At 37.1% G+C, this 22,294-nt stretch overlaps 2 protein-coding genes, 1 long non-coding RNA gene and 1 other non-coding gene across 4 annotated transcripts; 2 read left to right on the top strand and 2 right to left on the bottom strand.

Annotated features, from left to right (window-relative positions):
• The first annotated feature begins 245 nt into the window (after window positions 1-245).
• Window positions 246-4,560, top strand: LOC112173061 (growth-regulating factor 6). Its single transcript, XM_024310606.2, has 4 exons — window positions 246-951; window positions 1,580-1,801; window positions 2,088-2,433; window positions 2,762-4,560. The coding sequence occupies exons 1-4, from the start codon at window positions 603-605 to the stop codon at window positions 3,564-3,566; spliced, it is 1,722 nt and encodes a 573-aa protein (XP_024166374.1). The 5' UTR covers window positions 246-602; the 3' UTR covers window positions 3,567-4,560.
• Window positions 4,561-4,701: 141 nt separating this feature from the next.
• On the bottom strand, window positions 4,702-4,789 carry LOC112174939. The gene has a single exon (XR_002926249.1). It is a non-coding gene; the product is annotated as a small nucleolar RNA snoR8a (small nucleolar RNA).
• An 11,023-nt stretch (window positions 4,790-15,812) lies between these two features.
• LOC112171819 lies at window positions 15,813-17,323 on the top strand. Its single transcript, XM_024308939.2, has 2 exons — window positions 15,813-16,111; window positions 16,151-17,323. Exon 2 carries the CDS (start codon window positions 16,440-16,442, stop codon window positions 17,142-17,144), a length of 705 nt encoding a protein of 234 aa, XP_024164707.1. The 5' UTR covers window positions 15,813-16,111; window positions 16,151-16,439; the 3' UTR covers window positions 17,145-17,323.
• A 195-nt stretch (window positions 17,324-17,518) lies between these two features.
• LOC112172224 lies at window positions 17,519-21,125 on the bottom strand. Its single transcript, XR_002925246.2, has 4 exons — window positions 20,724-21,125; window positions 20,532-20,642; window positions 19,691-19,767; window positions 17,519-18,366 (listed from the first exon to the last, which is right to left on the bottom strand). It is a non-coding gene; the product is annotated as an uncharacterized LOC112172224 (long non-coding RNA).
• Window positions 21,126-22,294: the final 1,169 nt, after the last annotated feature.

The raw sequence follows: 22,294 nt of genomic DNA, 5'->3' as shown, positions 1-22,294 counted from the left end.
TAACTTCCATATTTAAAAGGAACGTTGAAACATTTGTTTTATTTAAACAAGAAAGTGAAGCTCTAGCTATAGCCTTAAGCCAGAAGAAGAGTACACATTTTACAAGGATCAAAGCTCTAACAGAATTTGTGAGAAGTTTATCTGGAAATATGAGTCAAACTAGTAAAGTCAGACCAACAAGAATACCAATATTTAATTGGCTCCCACCCAATACAAGAGCAAACAAAAATACTTGTCGCTATAAGAAGAAGAAGAAGATGCCATAAATAAATCGAGAGATTATGACAAAGGCTTTTCTTCCATCTACATGGTTCGTTCTCCCTTGTACAAACCTTGCTCGGTAGTCAGTTTCATCCCCCACCTCTCTTTCTCTGCCCTTTTCTTCTCTCTTTCTCTCTCTCTCTCTCTCCAATTATTCTATCCTTCACTCTCAAAATAATATCAAAAATAAAACCATTCCAGTTTCAGTTTCAGTTTCAGTTTCAGTTTCAGTTTCAGCTTTAAAATGCTCCTCCCTCCACTTCTCAAACCCCATGTCTTTTTCACCCAAATGTTGCACATAGTGGTCATCAAGCTCTAAGCTCAAGTGGCATTTTTTCCTTATGGATTTTGGGGTTGTGGGTTTGGAAGGGTTTGGGGGTTCAGACATTGGCTTTGGTTCAGATCAGGAGGCAAAGAACAGGCGGTACGGATCTGGGTTCCAGAAGCAGGAGAGATCTGGGACCGTTGATGAAGAACATTGGAGGAGCTCAAAACAGGTCAAAAGTAGTGATGATTTTTCAGCACCAAAGAAAATGCTGCAGCTCAACACTGGTATGATGAGGACTAATTCCACCAACTTTGACGGGCAGCAGTTACTGAGCTTCTCTAGCTCATCCAAATTAGAAGCTCAAAATGCCTCATTGCCTAGCTACTTTCAACAAGCAGTGTCTGCTTACCATAGAAATTCAGGTACTTGAATAATCTGTTTCAAGATGGGTTTTTTTTTTTTTTTTTTTTTCATGTGGGGTGATATGAAGCATTTTAAGATGGAATTTAAAATGAGGGCTCTTGCATGTGAGCTTTGGTTGATGAGGTGGGTTTTTGGGCTCTGGTAAATGTTGGGTTTTTGGATAAAATTTGAGTAGACTTTTTGTGCTCCCAAAGAAATGGGTTGGGAACTTGTGAGTGTCTTTTCAAGGAAATTTATTGTCTTGGCTTTGAGTCTTGTCAAAGCAATTAAAAAGTGGAGATTTTTCTCTCCCTATTTGAAAATCTTTGTCTGCATGTTTTAGGGGAATATGATTTGTGTTGGTAAAATTTCAGCACTGTGTAGTGGGTTAAAAGAAGAAAAATTTATGACCCAGGATTGGAGGAGATATAAGAGCAAGCAAAGACATGTTCTTTGATGGGTTCTGATTCCTCTTTCTCTCCTTTTTATCTTATATTCTGCCAAAAAAAAAAAAACCAGAAATTCGTGATTGATGTAGCAGCCATAAATGCTGCAGCAAAGTTGTAATATTTGGGTACACTATCAACCCCCCTTTTTTTCTTAGTTCTGCTGCTTTTCTCTGTGGTATTCTTACCTGGTTTGTTTCAGGTAACAACCATAGTGGGAGCTTAAATGGGGCTACAGTGCATTGGACTATAGCAGGAGGCAGAGGACCATTCACTCCTTCACAATGGATGGAGCTAGAACACCAGGCCTTGATCTACAAATACATCACTGCAAATGTACCTATACCATCTAATCTGCTCATCCCAATAAAAAAGGCCTTGGATTCTGCTGGGTTATTTTCACCAGGACTCAGATCCAATACATGTAAGTTCTTCTCCGATAAAAATTGAAAAGGTCATTTTCCAGACATTCATGCTTATATTCCTATTTAAATGTGATAGTATAATGTGCATTTTGAGTAGTACAATAACCTTAAAAAATTCCTAATTAGTACTATTTCTTGTATCTGATTCTGAAAATGTATATGATCTGAGCATAACTTAGTGTGCATAATATTAGCTTTTTCTACATTAGGGACCTAGAATTTGGGTTTGGGATGCTTTTCTTGCTTAATGAACTTACTTATTTTGTGGGGGTGGAAAATGTGCAGTGGGATGGGGTTCTATCCATTTGGGATACTCCAACAGTACCGATCCTGAGCCAGGGAGGTGCCGTAGGACAGATGGGAAGAAATGGCGGTGTTGGAGAGACGCTGTACCTGACCAAAAATATTGTGAGCGGCACATCAACAGAGGCCGCCATCGTTCAAGAAAGCCTGTGGAAGGTCAAACCGGCCAGTCCGTTACCGGTACCGCCACCCCCACCCCCACTGCCTCAAAGCAGCTTATGCCTGGTGGAGGTGGAACCAGCAACCTCGCTATTGCCAACCAACAGCTCAAGAGTTTGCAGCCCGCTGCTGCTGCATCTAATTCTTCTGCACCCACTCAGATGAGCAGGTGAATGGTCCTCAACTTCTTATCTTTTCAGCATCTATTCGCTCTGAGGTTTCATAACATATAGATTGGCATCATGAGGTAGTAGTCCCATGTTCATACTTTCACCATCTCTTTTTTAGAATCTATTATCGTCTTTGCAGTGCTCATAGTGACTGGTCTTTCACTAGCCGAGTTTACTTCACTCTACTTCACTTTGGGCAATGCTCATTGCATTGGTGGTCCGAATTGAAATTTTGCTTTGCAAAATGCATTTGTTCTTCCCATGTAGCACGTCTGTTCATTGTCATGGCACTGATGGCGGTTTTTGATACATTTGATTTCTGTGTAGGATGTTCATGAATAAAGATAGTGCGAGTGAGAGAATGCAACATTCTCCAAACCTCTCCATGTTGTCCAAGGAAAACACATTCTTGAATCAGAAACAGCAACTCGGGCTTGAGGAATCCTCAAGATCTGAGTTTGGGCTGGTCACCTCTGATGCCCTCCTCAACCCTTCACAGAAAAGGTCCTCGAGTTCAATGATGAGCTGTGGTAACTTTGGTGCTGTTCAAGAGACAGATTCACAACATTCCCTTCGCCACTTCATTGATGATTGGCCTAAAAACCCATCTGATCGCCCAGCTGTTGTTGCCTGGCCTGACCAACTCGATATCCAAACAGACAGGACTCAGTTATCCATTTCCATCCCCAAGACAGGTTCCTCGGACTTTATACCATCCACTTCCTCTACCAACAATGGGAAGCTCACTTTCTCCCCACTCAGAATGTCTCATGAGCTTAACTCAGTTCCAATGGGTTTAGGAGTAAGCAGCTGTATGGAGCAACACAAGAAACAAGCAAACTGGATTCCAATCACCTGGGAGCCTTCAGTTGGTGGTCCTCTGGGAGAGGTTCTGCACCATACCAATATCAATGCAGCAGAATGCAAGAAGTCTTCAGTGCTTAACCTTATGACCGAGGGCTGGGATAACAACAGTCCTCCATCTTTAGGGTCTTCTCCAACTGGGGTCTTGCAGAGGACTGCATTCGGGTCTGTGTCTAGCAGTGCAGGGAGTAGTCCAAGAGCAGAGAATAGGAGTACTCATGAAGGGGCTAGCCATTGCAATGAGCTTCTTATGTTTCCTGCCTTGTAAGTTTGTAACCATATGAACCATCTTTGTGTTCGTTTTTATGTGTACTGCCAAGCATAATAGTCAGAGTCTATTGGTAGTTAGTTGTTGTTTTCTTGAACTTCTTGTGAAATTGCAAACTTTGAGGTGATAACTTATCAGTACTAGTTGTGCAAATAGTGATTGCCTATCAATTTGTGATTGCTCACTGGTCTCACATTATCAGAACCTTTATGCCTAAATGTAATGACGACTAAAGTGACCAATTAGTAATAGATTTCTTGGTCCAGAAACCAAATTGGAGCTCCGATTACCAATGCCCAATGGCGCTAACCGAGCAAGTGAGCAGTCATCCCAGAAGTCACTGATTTCTGTGTGTTTAGAAGTCAGTTTCAGAAGGGTCGGTTCACCTGGTTTCCAAAATAATGTTACAGCCCTCGGTTGCTCTTCAAGATTTATCAAAAACTGTGGGTGTTTTCTAGTGTTTTTGGGTATTCAAACATTATAGTCACGAGCTATAACATCAGGTCATATAAAATTTACCGAATTATTTCCTTGCTCACATCTGAGTGCCTTTTTTTAACCCATCTACCATCCTATCTTAAGGGATCACTTTTAAACGCTAAAATGAGTAAAATCCAATCCAAAACCTATTACAGATAATACCGAGTCTTTTATTGAATAGAGACCTCCTGGTATTTAGTTTCGAATTTTAGTTAGGGCTCTGTTTCATTCTTTGGTGGGTTTAGCTGGTCTTCAGTTTACTGGGTGGGTTAGGGTTTACAGAGCAGAGCAGTACAATAAAAGCATATAGACGCAAAATTTGGAGGCATGCGTAACCCGAAACTCTGGACCATTTGTCAGTTCGGGCTTTAAACACCACCATGGTAATCACTTTAAGGAGTTGCTAAAACACCGAGCACCAGAGTAGGATGCTCCATGATTACAATAGTCAACTCCTATACATATCTTCTGTAGATCTGTTTACACAAAAATTCATACCAAAATTTGGGCCAGATGCCTACAGAGTTCAAAAACAGAGACACCAGAGCAGAAGACAGAAGGTAAAAAATCAATCTATGACTACTCTTTTACTGACTGCATAGAAGAACAGAGAATCTAGAACAACATGTTATTAGATTGGAAAGGGTGAGTGTTGTGTTGCTCATATTCTATGGGTGTAAGGTGTCTGTCATGCCATGGCTATAGCATTCAGAACGAGGAATTTTTATAATCACTGCAACAACAACCACAACCACCACCCTATTCATCTACGGAATGAACAAAAACAACTATAAACAAGAAACATGTTGAGAGGAACTGAAGCCATCAGTATCGGCCGTAAGGAGATAAGAATGTGATTAGCTCGAAACAGAGAGAAAAACTGAGCGCCGCTGTGGTTTCGCTACTCTCTCTCGTTTTTATAGAGTTTGGAGCCAACCCTAATCCTATTCAAGCGCCACCACATTTAGCGCGATGTTGGGTTGGGCTAACTTAAGAAGGAAAGATTGCACCTTTGCTTCCAGTACAGATTGGGCCATATTTCTTGGTCACAATTTTAACCAGGGTTGAATGGTCCTCCGCTTTTCAGGCTTTCCTTTATCTTACAGTAGGGCTTTCAGTTGTGATTTGTTTAATTTAGCTATGCATAAAGCCATAAACAGAGAAAAATAAGAAAAACAGAGGCGTGCCTTTTATTATTGGAAAATGATTTGTGGCCTCAATGAGGCCTAAAATTTGTGGCCTCAATCCTATGTGTCATGCCATGTCACCTACACACATCACTTATTTGCCAAATCATGTCATGTAATTCTTGAGTAAAAAGACTAACTTATCCTTCCAAAATTTAATGGCTCTAAATTATTTTGGTTTTCATCTAAAAATAAAATATATTATTTTAGTTTTTTTTTTCTTTTTCTTTTTTTCTTTATATATATATTTATATATATATATATATATGTTTGTGAATATATATATATATATATTTATAATTCGTCAAAAAAAAATTATATACAAATATGTGTTTTTGTGTGTGTGTGTGTGTGTGTATATTCACAAACATATATATATATATATATATAATTCTATTATATATGTATATATATAATTCGTACAGAAATTTATATATGTATATTCGATGTAGAATTAATATGGTATAAATATATATATATATATATATATATATATTAATGTCATAATTCTAACCCACAAAATTAAAAAAAAAAAAATTGATTAAAAAAAAGTCAAATTTAAAATTGATTCCACACAAATGGAAAGAAAATATATTAATATCTTAATTATAACCCATCAAATTTGGTAAATTGAAGTAATATTCAACTCTTTTAATAAATGAATTTAATAAAATTAATGGAAGATTAGTTTACCTTACACTAACAAGTTAATTAGAAAAGTCAAAAATTAAATTGGATCCACAAAAATGGAAAGAAAATGTATTGAAATCGTAATTAAAACCTATGAAATCTGGTAATTGAAGAAGTAAGAAAATATCATTAATAAATTGAATTGATAAAATTCTAGATTCCATCATTTCAAAATTTCTCGATAATTTAATATTGTCGCATCCAAACTCAACATTAGGAAGTGTTCCTTAAAGGTCAAGTGAGACTTCATTAATACAACTATTCGTTTATTTTTACATGAAAAAACAATCATAATGTTATTAATACTATGTAGAAATTCAATGAACAATAGGTGTATAAGGCTTGCTCACCTAAGGGACAGTTTTTAAGGGACTGTGAGGGACAAGTGAATCTGACGGCTGAAAATAAATGCACAGTTTTAAGTTGTTATAATTTCTGCTTTTATATTTAATACATGTGGTTGAGATGCATTTGTCCCTTACAGTCCCTTAAAACTGTCCCTTAGGTGAGCAAATCTAATAGGTGTATAACACAGCAATAATCAAAGAAAAAGTGCAATTAAGGAAGGTGTAAAATAGAAGTCATCGTCCACATTAACATTAAAGTCAACTAACATATATGTCTTACACGAACAAATAAGTGATAAGTAGCTAATAATGAGCCAGTAAAGTTTACTGGGAACTTTTCCCTAATGGCATATTTACACTGAAATAGAAATCATCATCCACACTGAAATTTAAAGTCAGCTAACATGTCTTACAGTAACAAATAAGTACTAAGTATCCAATGACGAGCCAGTAGAGTTCACTGGAGACCTTTACCTAATGGCATATTCACACTTAAATAGAAGTCATCATCTACTGAAACTGAAAGAACTAACATGTCTTGCACGAACAAGTAAGTATTAAGTAGCCAATGATGAGCTAGTAGAGTTCACTAGAGACATTTACCTAATGGCATATTCACACTTAAATAGAAGCCATCATCTACTGAAACTGAAAGAGCTAACATGTCTTGCACGAACAAGTAAGTATTAAGTAGCCAATGATGAGCTGGTCAAGTTTACTGAGGATCTTTTTCTAATGGCATAATTACACTAAAATAGAAGTCATCATCCACATTGTCTTACAGTAACAAATAAGTACTAAGTAGCCAATAATGAGCTAGTAAAGTTCACTGGGGACCTTTTCCTAATGACATAATTACACTAAAATAGAAGTCATCATCCATACTGAAATTTAAAGTTAGCTATCATGTCTTACACGAATAATAAGTACTAAGTAGCTAATAATGAGTCAGTAAAGTTTACTGGCTCATTATACGAATGGCATATTCACACGAATGACATATTCACACTAAAATAGAAGCCATCATCCATTGAAACTTAAAATAAGCTAGTGTGTCTTGCACGAACAAGTAAGTACTAAGTAGCCAATAGTAAAGTTCAACGGGGAATCTTTCCCTAATAACATATTCACACTAAAATTGAAGTCATATATCATTCACGTTGAAATTGAAAGTCAGCTAAGTACTAACATGTCTTATACGAACAAAAAAGTACTAAGTAGCTAATAATGAACAAGTAGAGTTCACTGAGAACTTTTTTCTACTGACATATTTACACTAAAATAGAAGCTATCATTCACATTTAAAAATCATTATTGTCTATTGAAAAATTTGGGATCAACAAAACAAGTATACTTTCAAAAATTAATTTCCTCATGTGCAATATATTGTATTCCATATTAAGCAATTTCTTTTTAGATATCAACTTCCCAATCAATTTAGATATCTAGGTTTTCAATCACCAGATTTTATGAGTTAAAATTACGATTTAAATATATTTTCTTTCCATTTTTGTGAATCCAATTTAATTTTTGACATTTCAAATTAACTTGTTAATGTAAGGTAACTAATCTTCCATTAATTTTATTAAATTTATTTATTAAAAGCTTGAAATATTACTTCAATTTACCAGATTTCATGGATTATAATTACGATATTAATATATATATATATACACACACACCACATTAATTCTCCATCCAAAATATATAAACTTTTGGGACGAATTATATATATATATACACACACACAAACACACCCATACTTTTTTTTTTGAATATGTATAATGAAAAAAAATCCAAAATAATGAAAAAGAAAGAAAGGAAAAAAAACCAAACAATATTTTTTTTAGAAGAAAGTCAAAATAATTTAGAGCCGTTATATATTCAACAACATATATATATATATATATATATATTGACGAATTATAGATAAATATATATATTCACAAAAATATATAAATATAAATTTTTTTAGACGAATTATATATATATAATAAAAAAGAAAAAGAAAAAGAATAAAATAATGTATCTTTTCTGGAAGAAAGCTAAAATAATTTAGAGCCATTAGATTTTGAAATGATAAGATAGTCTTTTTATTCAAGAATGACATGACATAATTTGACAAATTAGTGAGGTGTATAGGTGACATGGCTTGACACCTAAGATTGAGGCCACAAATCTTAGGCCTCATTGAGGCCCTATATCATTGCCCTTTATTATTTAATTTACGCCTAATTATTCCCAAGTTTCATTCATTCTTCCCGATCGATCAAATATAAACCAACATTTTTTTTCTTTTCTTTTTGCTTCAACTTCAAACTTCCATGTTAGATTTTGTTTTCATTTGTTAATTATACCGCAGAATTAAACTATCATGGCTTATATTTGAAGGATAATGGATTAATGTTCTTCCGCATCATTAAAACAAAAGAAAACCATGGTTTTATATCTTATTATTGTGTGATTCACACACCTTAGCTACTATCTGTATGAAAATCTAGTACAAGTACTATAGATAGTATCAAGAATAGAGCAACAAGCAGTTATTAAATAGCTAGGGGAAATATGGATGGAAAATCATTTTCCTTGGACCACAGGACTTTCCTATATTGATAGCTATATGTAAAACTAAATGTAAGAAAAATAAGCCATACCTAACCATGAAAGTTAAGTATGTGTTTATATACGATGTAACATTGTAACCTATCTACATTACATTATGATTACATAAGACAAACTGATATATAGAAACTTAGAAAGGTAAGTGCCTCATTGTTTGACTAGTTCAGAAGGAAATACTGTTACATTTTTAAAGTGCATGATCTTATATCGAGCTACTCGATCCAACTGATAATGCATATACGTTCATATCAGAAACATTTATAGCCATCAAATCGAGTTTGTTAGATAGGATTAATTTGCTAGACCTAGCTCATAATAAATAAAACACTCTCGCAACTTTTCTACGTTTCTCATGACCTCAACTGGAAAGGAGCTTCCCATCTTTCCCTAATATTATTCATCTGTCTCTTTAATCCTATAATTTATTTTGAAAGCTATATATCTAGCTAACTGATTGAATAAAACAAATTCTAGTTACAAAGCGAGCTAGCTATTCCTTATATATAAGTAGGAGCTACTTTGTTCCTAACCGACACATTAATTCTGCATGTCGATCAATGCAGTTCGATCAACGCACATACGCCATGATCCGGCCGAGGAGATCAACCGACGAGGTGATGTCAACGTCGTTTCGGGCAAATGTACCGTTCTCGTGGGAGAAGAAGCCCGGGACGTCCAAGCTCAAACCATCTGATTCTTCCGATCGTCGTAGTTTGGATCACTACTTCACGACCACGACGTCGTCCCTAAAGCTGATACCTCCTCCAGCTCGTCTCTCATCGCAAATTTCCATCAGTAGTACTGCTGGTAACCGGCAGACCCGTGGCGGCCCTTGTCTATGCTCCAGTGTTGATGTTCAGCCATCTGTTGCTACGTTTCGAAACCCATTCGGATTAACGGGTGATGCTAGTCCTACTACTGCTAAAAATAATCGTCTTCAAGAAGACCCATTTCTTGCAGCTTTCATCAAATGCACCCAGATGCACGGCTCCAGAGTCACTAATAGTGGCAAAAGCTATGCAGCTGATAGTAGACATTATGCAGCAGCTAGGTTTTCTGCCGGGAAGAAAACCACCCTGTTCTCGATGTTTACTAGTAGTTTCTCATGTAAGTACTCCTCCGCTGTTAGGGACGACAATATTGTAGTTGCAAGGCCACGCAAATCCCCCAGATAGAAATCTGCATGGATCGAATGCTACAATATATAAAATATCAAATGAGTATGTACACATGTTCATTATATAAAGAATGGAATCACAGGCGCTAGCTGATATTAAGGGCTTTAAATTAAACTCTATACATGCATGCTAGAAGCTATTTCGTGGTTCTACTAGCTAGCTAGAAAATTCATTGTCTTTTTTTCTTTTCTTTTCACATTGCAATTACATACCACCGTTCTTATGATGTGCATGTGTATTACATTATGGGCAATTTATATATGCATGTGTGTATTATGATGTGGGAAACTTGGGAGTACTGTATTTACACATCATGCGTCAATTTAAGCTAGATTAAATTTCGAACTTCCATTAATTAGATGCAAATTAAAGGACAAATTTGTTTGAGTTTTGACTGGCAAAGTAATAATATAATCATTCATCACAGATGGCGCATTTGACGCTAAACTGAATAGGCAGCTGGTAGGCATGAGATGGAATTGCGTCAATAAGTAGGCTTATTAAGTTACCGGATGTTTATAGTTCACGTGGTAAAAAAAAATAATATTAACCAATTACACACACCGTAAGATTAAAAAAAAAAAAAAAAGACTTTAATTTTCTTTGGCATGAGAAAAAAAAAGGGGAAATTTTCAACTCTCATTTTTTACATTGGGGAAATTTTCAACTCTCATTTTTTACATACAGTTTAGCTTGTGTATTTTTGCACACGTAAGGTTAAACATGAACCGAGTCAAAACTCCAAGTTTTGTCTTATGGCACCTTGGAGCTAATTCATTTCCCAGTTAATTAGTATTCAGTCAGCTCTTGTTGGCCCGCGATAATTCAGTCTCCTTTCTTTTTCAACTTAATTTTGTTTTCATGTATCTCTCTCAATCCCATTGTCTTTTCCTTCCAATCTTTCACCGATAACTAGCTAGATAAAAAATAAGAAGTCGGAGATCATGTAAAATATTCTGTGCTTTTATATATCAATTTCGTCCATGTTCCCAAACTTTGTTTAATGTTTTACAAGAAAAGCATGAGATCAAGACACACTAGCGTAACTCTTCTGCCGTTTTGTCCATCACTGTAATTGTATTTCAAATAGAAAGCATCTATTCGTTTTTATGTGACCCGTAAAAAGAAGAGCTTATTGTGCAGTTGTGCATAACTTATAATACACCAACAGCATAAACGCTCCAAGTTTAACTAAAAACAGTGTAAACCCTAAACACCATTTTATTAGCTTCACTTTTTTATTTTTTGGTTACATGGTTTTGTAAGCTTATATTTACTTGTAAGATCTATATATCATTTGTAAACTTTATATAAAATTTCTATTATAAATTACTACTCTGTCGTATGAAAGCAAGCAAATCCATGACTTAGAGATATATAGCTAGCAAAACTGAAAGATCCCCTTCGCGTTTTATTCACTTGGCCCTATAGAACCTCTGCCGCCTCGATATAAAAAGAAAGCATAACAAACTCTCTGTTTCCATCATCGATCGTCCTCGTATATAAATAGTACTCCACCACCACCACAAATCCACCATAAACTCCATTTCACACACCAGAAGCCAAACCAAGCAAGCAAAGCAACCATGACTACTACTACTATTCACAGTCGCAGCAATAGCAAGCTCCAGTTCTACTCCAGAGGCACTGTGCCCTTCTCTTGGGAAAACAAGCCCGGAGTCTCCAAGCTGTCACACACCACTGAAGCGAAAACGGAGTACTACTTCATCAAGGACGACGATTACAAACTACCACCACCGCCTTTCCACGGGGACTACCAGCTCCCTCTTCCTCCTCCCTGCACTTTCGAGGCGCCCATTTCTAGGAGCTCCTCCATTAAAGGCTTGATCAGCAACAAAGCCGAAACCGATGACCCTTTTCAAATGGCCATCCTCGAGTGCACCAAGTCGATCCACAATGGTGGTGGCAATGATAGTGGGGATGTTGCTACCAAAGGTAGGAGGAAAACATCGTTGTCTTTGTCCCCGAAACATTACGGTGGGTTTGGATCTGGACTGAGAAGTTTGTTCGGGTCCTTATCGTGTAAATGCTCCAGCAGTGTAAGGGATGAAAGTTTGGTTAAGGTCTCTCGGGTTGACGGGTTCCATCTTCCATACCAGAGAGATACAGTACTTATTAATTAATTATTAATTAACCAGATGGGATCTCTAGTCAGCATTTTTTTTCCTTCTGTTTTTTAAGCACTTCATTTTCTTTTGCTTGTCATGTACTTAAATCTCTGTCTAAGATTTGATCTCGAGCTGTTGTCTATGAATTAGAGATTTTGTCAATTTAATCGAACTGGAAATTTCATATATTGTATCTCTTTTTTGGATTTGGATTCTCTAAAGTTAATTTACCTAAATTTCATAAAATCCTAATCCTCATTCTAATCCAATGAATTCAATTGTGCCACATAAGCTAACATTGTTTTTTGGACTTTTCTTCTTCTCAAATGAATCTTAAGGTTGTTAAAATACCACAACTCCACAAGAAGGAAGAAAAAAAAAACCCTAAAATCCGAACTGAATTCTATCTATCCCCTGATTCCCCTCTATCGTCTTTTTTCTCCTTCTCCTTTCTTTTTCTTCCTCTGCCTTTCGGAATCAAAGTATTAGCACGTGAAAAAGACCTGAAGATTGAGATGAAAACTCTCCAAAGGTATTAGAGGGGTTTGTCATTGAAATATACCTGAAGCTTATTGGTTTAAAGCTGCAGTTAGTCAATTACCCATATTTGTTCGTGGATTTGGGAAAATGAAGATGGTAATGAACAACCTCTGTTTTGAAATGGCATGAAAATGAAGGCGGTTGCCATAATTTATAATTTTATATTAGGTCCAATTTCATGAAACGATTTAAGGAATTAAGGGTGATCATTAGCATTTGTGTTATTTGTTCTCTACTGCAACTGCATTTAAAGAAAATCCCAGTTCGTCAGTTCTTCGTTCATTCAGATTTTTTTGTTTTTCGTCTTCAAGGAGTTAACGGCAGCGTTAAGAAAGTTGAGAAGAAAAAGACCCAATGATATGAGCTGATGTGGCTATGTTTTAGACATTGGATCACTTGGAAGCTCCAGATTTTAGTAAATTACTGCAGAGGAGCTGGATCCCTCTTTTTTTCCCCAACCAGAAAATGAGAAAGAATAGGGGAGTCCTCTCAATCGCCCAGGGGAATAAGCCATTATCTCTCAAACATAAGGCATCCATAATGGTAACGAAAATGAAATTGATCGAGAAAGACCAAAACCGTCATTTGTTACTCTAATACTATGTTGCACAAGCTTAGAGTTTATAGTACGAGACCATAATTTACCATTGGGATGATGAGGCTCATCAACAATTTAATACACAATTATAAAGGACCTCCTTGGTTATATTTCCCAGTCCAAAGGGGATTAAAATGATCATAGCTATTAGATTATTTTTTCTAGGTTTGAATGTTAAGTTTAGACGTGAGACTTTATAGTTTTATCAATCAGTATTTGCACACACTTGCAGGGACGGAGCCACTTGAACGGTTGTCTGGGCTGTAGCCCAAGGGAAAAATTGGGCCAAAAACTGCCAAGTATGGATATAGCCCAAAAAAAAAAAAAAAAAAAAAACTAATACTTTGCAGCTGTCGGTTCCGACTCCATACTCTCCAGTCTCACTCTCCCCGAGTTCAGAACTTCAGATCGGTGGAATCCTTCAGAGTTTCAACTTTCAAGCTCCAGCCACCAAGTCTCTCCCCGAGTTCCAAGCTCCAGCCACCGAGCCACCTCCATATTCAGAGTTTCAGTCCCCCTGAGCAGGCTGAGCTACCTCCTCGGCTCCTCCGCCACCGTCCACTGAGCCACATCCACGGCTGACGGAGTGACGGCTCCACTGCGGACCTGCGGACTACGGTCTGCATCTCTGGATTCCCTGCGTCATGCGACTCGGCCGACTCCTGCAGTCCTGCTCCTTGATTCTTGAAGGCATCAAATCTTCAAACTTCAATCCCTGAATCTTAGATTCTCAGGTAAACATCATATACCCAAATACCCAATACCCATGCTGATTGCTGAATTGCTGAATTGTTGTCTTGCTGAATGCTGATGATGTTTGATTGTTTGAAACTTTGAATCGTGAATTCATGATGTAGTGATGTACTGATGTTGGGTGTTTAGGGTGAGGTCGTAATTCAGTAATTGGGAATTGGGAATTGGCGAATGGGTTGATGAATGATGAATGATGACTTGAATCACTTGATGTTGATAATTGGGAATGGGTTGAATACTGTTTAGGGTGAGGTCGTAATTCAGTAATTGTGAATTGGGAATGGCTGAATGGGCTGATGAATGATGAATGATGACTTGAATCACTTGATGTTGATAATTGGGAATGGGTTGAATCGGTTGATGAATTGTGATGTGGTGTTTGATGTTTGGTGTCCAGATTCCACATAATTGGGATTTTAGTGATTTTTTTTTTTTAGATAAATGATAATTGTTTATATAAGCTTAGGCTATTTAATTTTGCATAATTGCATATTTACATAACTGATTTCCATCTTGCTTGTCATTTGTCAATTGTTAATTGTTATAATGAAATATATGTATATATATTATAGGTATTGAATAAAATGACGGATCGCCGAAAACCCAAACGGTATAAAAATATTCTTTCATGGTTTACAAGTGATATTCCATCAAGTGGTAGTGAGAATGAAATCGGGAGTGGGAGTGGGAGTAGAAATGTGACTGAGAATTCTGTGAATGATGTTCCTATTAATGATTCTCCACCTATTCCACTAGAAGAGTGTCGTGATGAAAGAATTGAGATGGCTTCAAATTTGATGTTACTTCTCTTGAGCGTGATCCTGGAATACGACTTCCAATATGCAAGTATCCTTTGAATGAGCGTGACAATATTCGAAGAGCTTATGTGGTCTTAGGACCGTATCAACCTCAGTTAAGCAAGTATCTATCTTCTTTTGATGGAGGTCAAGGTCGAAAGTTTAATGCCAAATGGTTTAGAGATTGGCCTTGGCTTGAGTATTCCGAAGAGTTAGACAAAGCATATTGCTTCCCGTGTTTACTCTTTGATAGTTATCCATCCCACCATCCAGCATTCACTGAGTTTGGGTTTCAAGGTTGGAAGAATGTTATGTCCAAACAGTCTGGCATTCTTGCTCACATGGGAGGCATAAATTCCCCACATAGTGCTGCCATGCACAAGTGGGAGACACTAAGAAACCCATCTAAGCATATTGAGAGAGTGATTAGCACACAATCATCACAAGAAGTAGCAAATAACTGACTCCGGCTTATTACTACTATAGAGAGTGTAAGGTTGTTAGCCCACCAAGGATGTGCTTTTAGAGGGCGTGATGAATCCATTGATTCATCCAATGGTGGAAATTTCAATGCAGTTGTGAATTCTTTTGGAAGAATGAATATAGAAGTTCAAAAAGTCTTAGAAAATGCTCCTGGAAATGCCAAGTATACTTCTTCAAAAATTCAAAAACAAATTGCCAATATTCTTGCCAACAAGGTTAGAACCAAAATTCGTGAGGAAGTGGGAGATGCCAAGTTTTGTATCTTAGTTGATGAAGCAGTTGATGCATCTAATAAGGAGCAAATGGCTATCATTCTTCGATTTGTTGATTGTTATGGGTTTATTAGAGAACGGTTTTTCAAAGTTATTAGTGTTGTAGACACTTGTTTTCAAACTTTGAAAAATGAGATATCCAAAGTTCTTGCTCAATATGATCTTCAGGTAGAAAACATGCGTGACCAAGGATATGATGGTGCTAGCAACATGCGGGGTGAATTTAATGGTTTACAAGCTTTGTTTCGTGAAGAGTGTCCATCTGCATATTATGTGCATTGCTTTGCTCATCGCTTACAATTGACTTTAAATGCTGCAGCTAAAGGGGTGCATGATATTTGAGAATTTTTCTCTACTATGAACTTCATTGTAAATTTTGTTGATTCTTCTGCAAAACGGCATTCAGCGTTAAAAGTTATTAGAGAAGAAGAAATTGCAGAATTAGTGGCTGCCGGTACACTTGGTACAGGTAGAGGGGCTAATCAGGCTTGCACTTTGCAACGTGCAGGAGCTACTCGTTGGGGTTCACATCTTCGATCTATATCAAGTTTGATTAAATTATATGGAGCCACCAGAACAACTCTTGCAGAATTGGTTGCAAACGGACCAAATAAAGTACAAGGAGAAGCAAAGAGTGTAGGTAAGGCTATGATGCGTTTTGATTTTGTATTTTGCTTGCTTTTGATGCATGATGTTATGAGGATTACTGACTTTCTTTGTCAGTCATTGCAAAAAAAGCCATAGACATTTTGAATGCTCTAAATTTTCTTTCAATAACAAAATCAAAACTTCAAGATATGAGAGAAGATGGTTGGGATAATTTGATTATGAAGGTTGCATCATTTTGTTGTGAGTATGATATTATTATGCCGGATATGTCTGCTCCTTACAAGAAAGGTATAAGGGCTTGTGAACAAAATATTACAAATGAGCATTATTATCGAGTCAATATACTTAATGCTGTCATAGATTTTCAATTGGCAGAGCTGGATAGTAGATTTCAAGATAATTCATTGGAGCTCCTTGTTCTTAGTGCTACATTTGACCCTCGTGATAATTTTGTTTCATTCAAATCTGAAGATGTTAGCAATCTTGCTTTGAAGTTCTATTCTCAAGATTTTACATCATCTTATATGTTTGCTCTAGACATGGAGTGTGGGTATTTTCTAACAGATATTCAAAAGGATGCAAGATTTTCCAAGACAAATTCTGTGTCTGATTTGTGTCGGCGGTTAGTTGAAACAAGAAAGTCAGCATTCTTTCCTATGATTTACAGGTTGATTTGCCTTATTTTGACTCTGCCAGTTTCTACAGCAACAACAGAGAGAACATTTTCATCTATGAACATTATAAAAAGTAGACTTCGAAATAAGATGGAAGATGACTTTCTTGATGATTTGATGGTTCTCTACATTGAAAAAGAGTTTGCTGATAGGATTGATAATGATTCAGTGATTTCTGAATTTGAAGTTAGTGGGCCTCGGAGGGTACGGTTTAGTTAGATATATGCTTGTAATTTGTAATTTACGGGGTTTTGGTTTTATGTCTCCCCCATTGTATGTTTTGAATAATAAAGGCGTGAGGATGAGCCTCCCATTGAGTTCCAAACCTAAAAAAAAAAAGAGTTATGCGCAAAATATTTGTTAGGCTAAAATTAGCCCAACCCTTCATACAATCCTGGCTACGTCCCTGCACACTTGTACCTAAAATACTTTTAAAAAATTATAAGAATGTGAGTTTTGGTCATTAAATGAGCGTATGTTCAACAAGTCATTTGTATATATCTAGATGATGTGTATGACGTATTCATAGGAAGCTATATCCATACACAGTGTATTAGAACTTTTTTTTAATAAACAGAGGAAAAGCCTAGATCGATGACTCACCCCCTATTGAATTTTATTTCGAAGAAAAGAAAAGAAAAGTACAAAAAGGAGGGGAGGGGACATAAAACCCAAAACTCCTCCAAAGAAAACAATCGGAAGAGAAAACAGATGATAAATACAAGAAGAAAGCGTAACTAACGAACACGAAAATTAGGCAACCCCAAGGAGTCTTTCCTACAGTGGGAACAAATAAGATCTGGGGGTATGTCCCACCATGTTAAACCAGTAGAAGAGAGACCTAGTTAGCAAGAGCATCTGCAGCTTGGTTGCCCTCACGATAGATGTGTGAAGAACGGAAATGCATCTGAGAGATACGATGCAAACAATTATGCCACTCAATTCGTAGCTGCCAAGGTACCAAGTGAGGAGAATGAAGGAATTAAAGGACAAGAGCCGAGTCCACTTCTAACCATATATATTTTTCCAGTCCCGGACCCAAGCTAACTCAATAGCCTTGATGACTGCCATAACCTCCGCTGCCACAAAGCTTGGAATATTAAGATTAGAGCAAAAAGCACCCATTATACCACCTTTGAAATCTCTAAAGATGCCACTGTCACACCCCGAATTTTGAAATAAGGATTCAAATCCGGAACATGACTAATAACAATACAAATAGCGTTCTGAATTTTTCTCTCAGAAACAACCACTAGTTTACACCTCTTAATATTACATAAACCAAATCCTCGAGCTACTTATTACAGCACACTCTCACCAAATCAAATTGTAAAACTCAAATGAGTATAATTCTCCTCACAAAACAAATGCTGTAAATCTAATACTAGTACTCTAAACTGCACGATCACTGCCTGATTCTCCTGACCTGTGAGATTACCCGCTACACAATTTGAATAGTGTACCGGGATTGCAACAACACAAAACCCGGTAAGCTTTTTGCAAAGCTCGTGAGTAAACAAGAAAGAACTGCTGATTGATTAAATTACCATTATTATAACTCAAGTAAACAATCATCACACTCACAAGGTATCTCCAAAAATCACAGAAACATAAAAGTAAGTATTTTTCGATACTCTCTTTTAAAACTCAATCAACAAATATTGCAACATTAATATGTGAAATAACATTAAAGCAATGCATGCTTGATTTTCTTTTTACCAACACCTTCACATATTAAAAATACTGATCACAACCAATAAATATCGTAACATGAATATGTGAAATAACATTAAAGCAACACATGCTTGATTTTCTTTTTACTAACACCTTCACATATTCAAAATATATCATAGATAGATATTTGATCAAAATAACATAAGTACACTTCTCTTTTTAGTGAATTTTCAGATTAACTGGTAACAAATCATAAATCCACGTGTTAGGGTCCAACGTATTATACCAAAAACACGGGAAAACCAGGTTGACTGGTAACAAATCATAAATCCACATGCTAGGGTCCAACGTACTATACCAAAGCATGGGACAGCCATCAGCATACCAAGGACAATACCAAAGTATGTATACTCAAAATAAGCAACCTTCCTAAGAGTATAATAGTGCACTATCTGTAGGGACTAGGGCCCAAGGCTAACTTCCACATAACACCAAAACACATTTACCAGTAATTCACTTAAGCACAGGGTTGTTGTAATCACCCGGCTTCACAATTGTACTTTTCAGACATAATCAAATTCACAACATACAATCTTTATAAATTTTAGATTGTAAATATGTATATGTACACCCACATAAGAGACATATTATTTCAAGACAAATCTTTACTTCTTAAAATAATTTCCGCATATTCACAATTGGGCATATAAAATAACTTTCACATCACATGATCAACATTTCATTATTCAACAATTAAATGGGAGATTAATAGCTTGAATAATATCCAATCCATTCTCAATCATTTCATCATACCAATCACACACCAACCAACATATATATTTCACGTAAATATATATATACGTAATCATCCGCTCAGGAATGACCACTAATACCAACTATAGTTCAAGTATAAAAACCGTGAAATTCATTTGTATAATAAAATCATTTTACTTACCTATGGACCGTAGTTGATCAAGTCCATATGATTTAAAACAAATATTTATTCCATAAATATTTTCACACAATTACCACAAAAATAAAGTAATTAAATTTATTCGGTTCGTAATATGAACCATGTGAGGTTTACTCACCTCTAATCCAGCTGCGTCTTCTAAAAAGTCGAATATATCAATATTCCGAACGCTCGTCAACTCAAACCGTCAAGTACCTGATCAAGTATGGTCTTTGCTTAGTAAACGAAACACGAAATAACCTTAAACGACGATCCAACGGTCGGATTCTAAAATAAAGACGATCCAACGGTCGGATTCAAAAATAAAGGTGATCCAACGGTCGGATTCGAAAATAAAGACGATCCAACGGTCGGATCGAAATTATATGATGATCCAACGGTCTGATCCTCACGGATCGCCCTTAGGATCATCCTCCAAAATTATCACGAAGATCCAACGGTCGGATCTTCCTGAATCGTCCTTATAAACATCTCCACAAAATTTCATGAAAATCCGACGGTCGGATTCTCACGAATCGCCTTCCGAATCACTATTTCACAATTATACGAAGATCCAACGGTCGGATCTTCGCCCATGACCACACATGGTCACTGGGACAGTCATACGATCAACATATCAAAACTACAAGTCCATCGGACGGTCCGATCTTCACAGATCATTAATCGAACAATCGAAAATAATCGAAACCGTAAAATTCATAACTAAATCATACGATATCCAAAAATTATGAATTATATATGCAAACGATCGTATTGAAACGTAGAATCTAAAAATGTTAAGAAATCACATTTTTGACCCCCGGAGGTGGCCGGAAAAGGGTCGCCGGAGTTTGGACAGAGCCTTTGCCGACCACCGCCAATGGTGTCGGGGCCAGGCTGCTCCTCTTCATCTCATCAAGCCCAACAATTTTCCTAACTATCATGAATTCTAAAAATGAAGGGAAGTGGACGAAAATTACCTAGAACCGTATGAATGTGGCCGGAAATTTTCCAGAAACCGGCGAAGAAATGCAGAAACCGGCGAGCCTCGATTTCGACGTAAAAACTTCAATCTCAGGCCTCGATTCCTTCTGTAGAGTTGTTAAGAACATCAAGGCGAACTCACTGGTTCAAGAATCATTCAAAACAAAGCTCTACAACTCGAGATATACCTGATCGAAGGTTTTGGTGTTCGATCGAAAACCGGTGGAGCTCCGACGAACGTGAAACCGGTCACTCCAGGTGCGATCCTTCTGGTATGATGATCAGCAGGTTGAGCTGAGTTCATAGAGCTAAGGATCGGAAGTTTTGGTGGCCGGAGCTAGGAGAAAACCGGTGTTGACTAAAATCGAACTCAAATCGGTTCAAGCTCACCACCGCCGCTACAGGCCTCACCGCCGTGCAAGGTTGCCACAGATGGCTGCGCAAGGAAGAGGCGAACACGATGGAAGAAGTTTGGAGTGATTTGGTGGCCAGAGGAGGAAGAAATGGCCGGACGAAAATCGTCCAGTTCTGTCGGCTTCCGGACGCGGGAGGAAGAGAGAGAATGGGGGGGGGGCTTCCCGAAATGGAAGGCCGGCAATTATTTTTGGAAACTTCCATTTTTGGAAGTTTATACTAAACTGAAAATTATTTCGAAAAATCATAACTAATTCATACGAACTCCGATTTTTGTATTCCGCATATGCACGCGATCATATCGACGAGCTCTACAACTTTCATGAAGGAAGTTTTTCCCAAATTCCAAACGTATAAAAAGTCACTTTTTGAGACCCCCTAAATCACATACGTTTTCGATTTCGAAATAAAATTGTTCGAGCTAAATTCACAACTCCTCAAAGCTTCGTACTTCCTTCCATGGCTACGAAATCATTTCCAAAATGTCCTCGGAAAATAATATGAATTTTCGGGGTATTACAGCCACCATAACCCGCATGACCGGAAGAGCTACTCCAAGCACCCTCAGTGTTAATCTTTACCCAACCAAGAAGTGGAGGATGCCAATTAACTTCGACAATCCGTAGAGCCCTACGAGGCTTGCAGGGGACAGGAAACTTCTTCAAAATAGTAAGATCTTGAACAGAATTGTACATGTAACCAGAACCAAGTCTATCGGAGGAGCTAACTTGCCCTTTAATTAATCTCCAAGCATTATTCATGTTGGCCTGCACACCATCAAACTTAGCCCGGTTTCAAAAATGCCAAATGCACCATAATAAAGCCACAGAAGCGGTGAGCCATAGCTCACACAATTGAGGACCGCGACTATGATCCAAGCCCTGTTGTAACCTCTTCATAAGGGAACCATGAACCATACCTAGCTCAAACACATCCACTAAGCATTGCCATAACGATGATGCAAAAGAACAAGAGAGAAAAATATGCTCAAGAGACTCCACTTGAATGTGGCAAAGATAACACCGAGATGCAAGAGAGACCCCTCTCTTTTGAAGGAAGTCATCCGATAACAAGAGAGAAAAATATGCTCAAGAGACTCCACTTGAATGTGGCAAAGATAACACCGAGATGCAAGAGAGACCCCTCTCTTTTGAAGGAAGTCATCCGATAATATACGACCACTTAACACCTTCCAAACTAGTAAAGACATACGAAGAGGAATAAACTTTGTCCAAATTAATTTTCCCCAGTTAGCAACAGCAAAACGGGGCCTTAGAAAACCATAAGCTTCACAGTGTATTAGAACTTGAAATCAAATGTATCCTTAAAACTTTAACCATTTTAA

This window comes from Rosa chinensis, chromosome 6, assembly GCF_002994745.2.
Source record: "Rosa chinensis cultivar Old Blush chromosome 6, RchiOBHm-V2, whole genome shotgun sequence".
In the NCBI taxonomy this organism is placed as follows: domain Eukaryota; kingdom Viridiplantae; phylum Streptophyta; class Magnoliopsida; order Rosales; family Rosaceae; genus Rosa; species Rosa chinensis.
This window is presented reverse-complemented; position numbering and strand designations above follow the sequence as displayed.

Excerpts from the sequence above, each read along its gene's own strand:
- LOC112173061 (XM_024310606.2), top strand. The coding sequence starts at position 603 with ATGGATTTTGGGGTTGTGGGTTTGGAAGGGTTTGGGGGTTCAGACATT. Across the intron at positions 952-1,579 it reads TGCTTACCATAGAAATTCAG|GTAACAACCATAGTGGGAGC; the intron begins GTACTTGAATAA and ends GGTTTGTTTCAG. Across the intron at positions 1,802-2,087 it reads AGGACTCAGATCCAATACAT|TGGGATGGGGTTCTATCCAT; the intron begins GTAAGTTCTTCT and ends GAAAATGTGCAG.
- LOC112171819 (XM_024308939.2), top strand. The coding sequence starts at position 16,440 with ATGAGAGAAGATGGTTGGGATAATTTGATTATGAAGGTTGCATCATTT.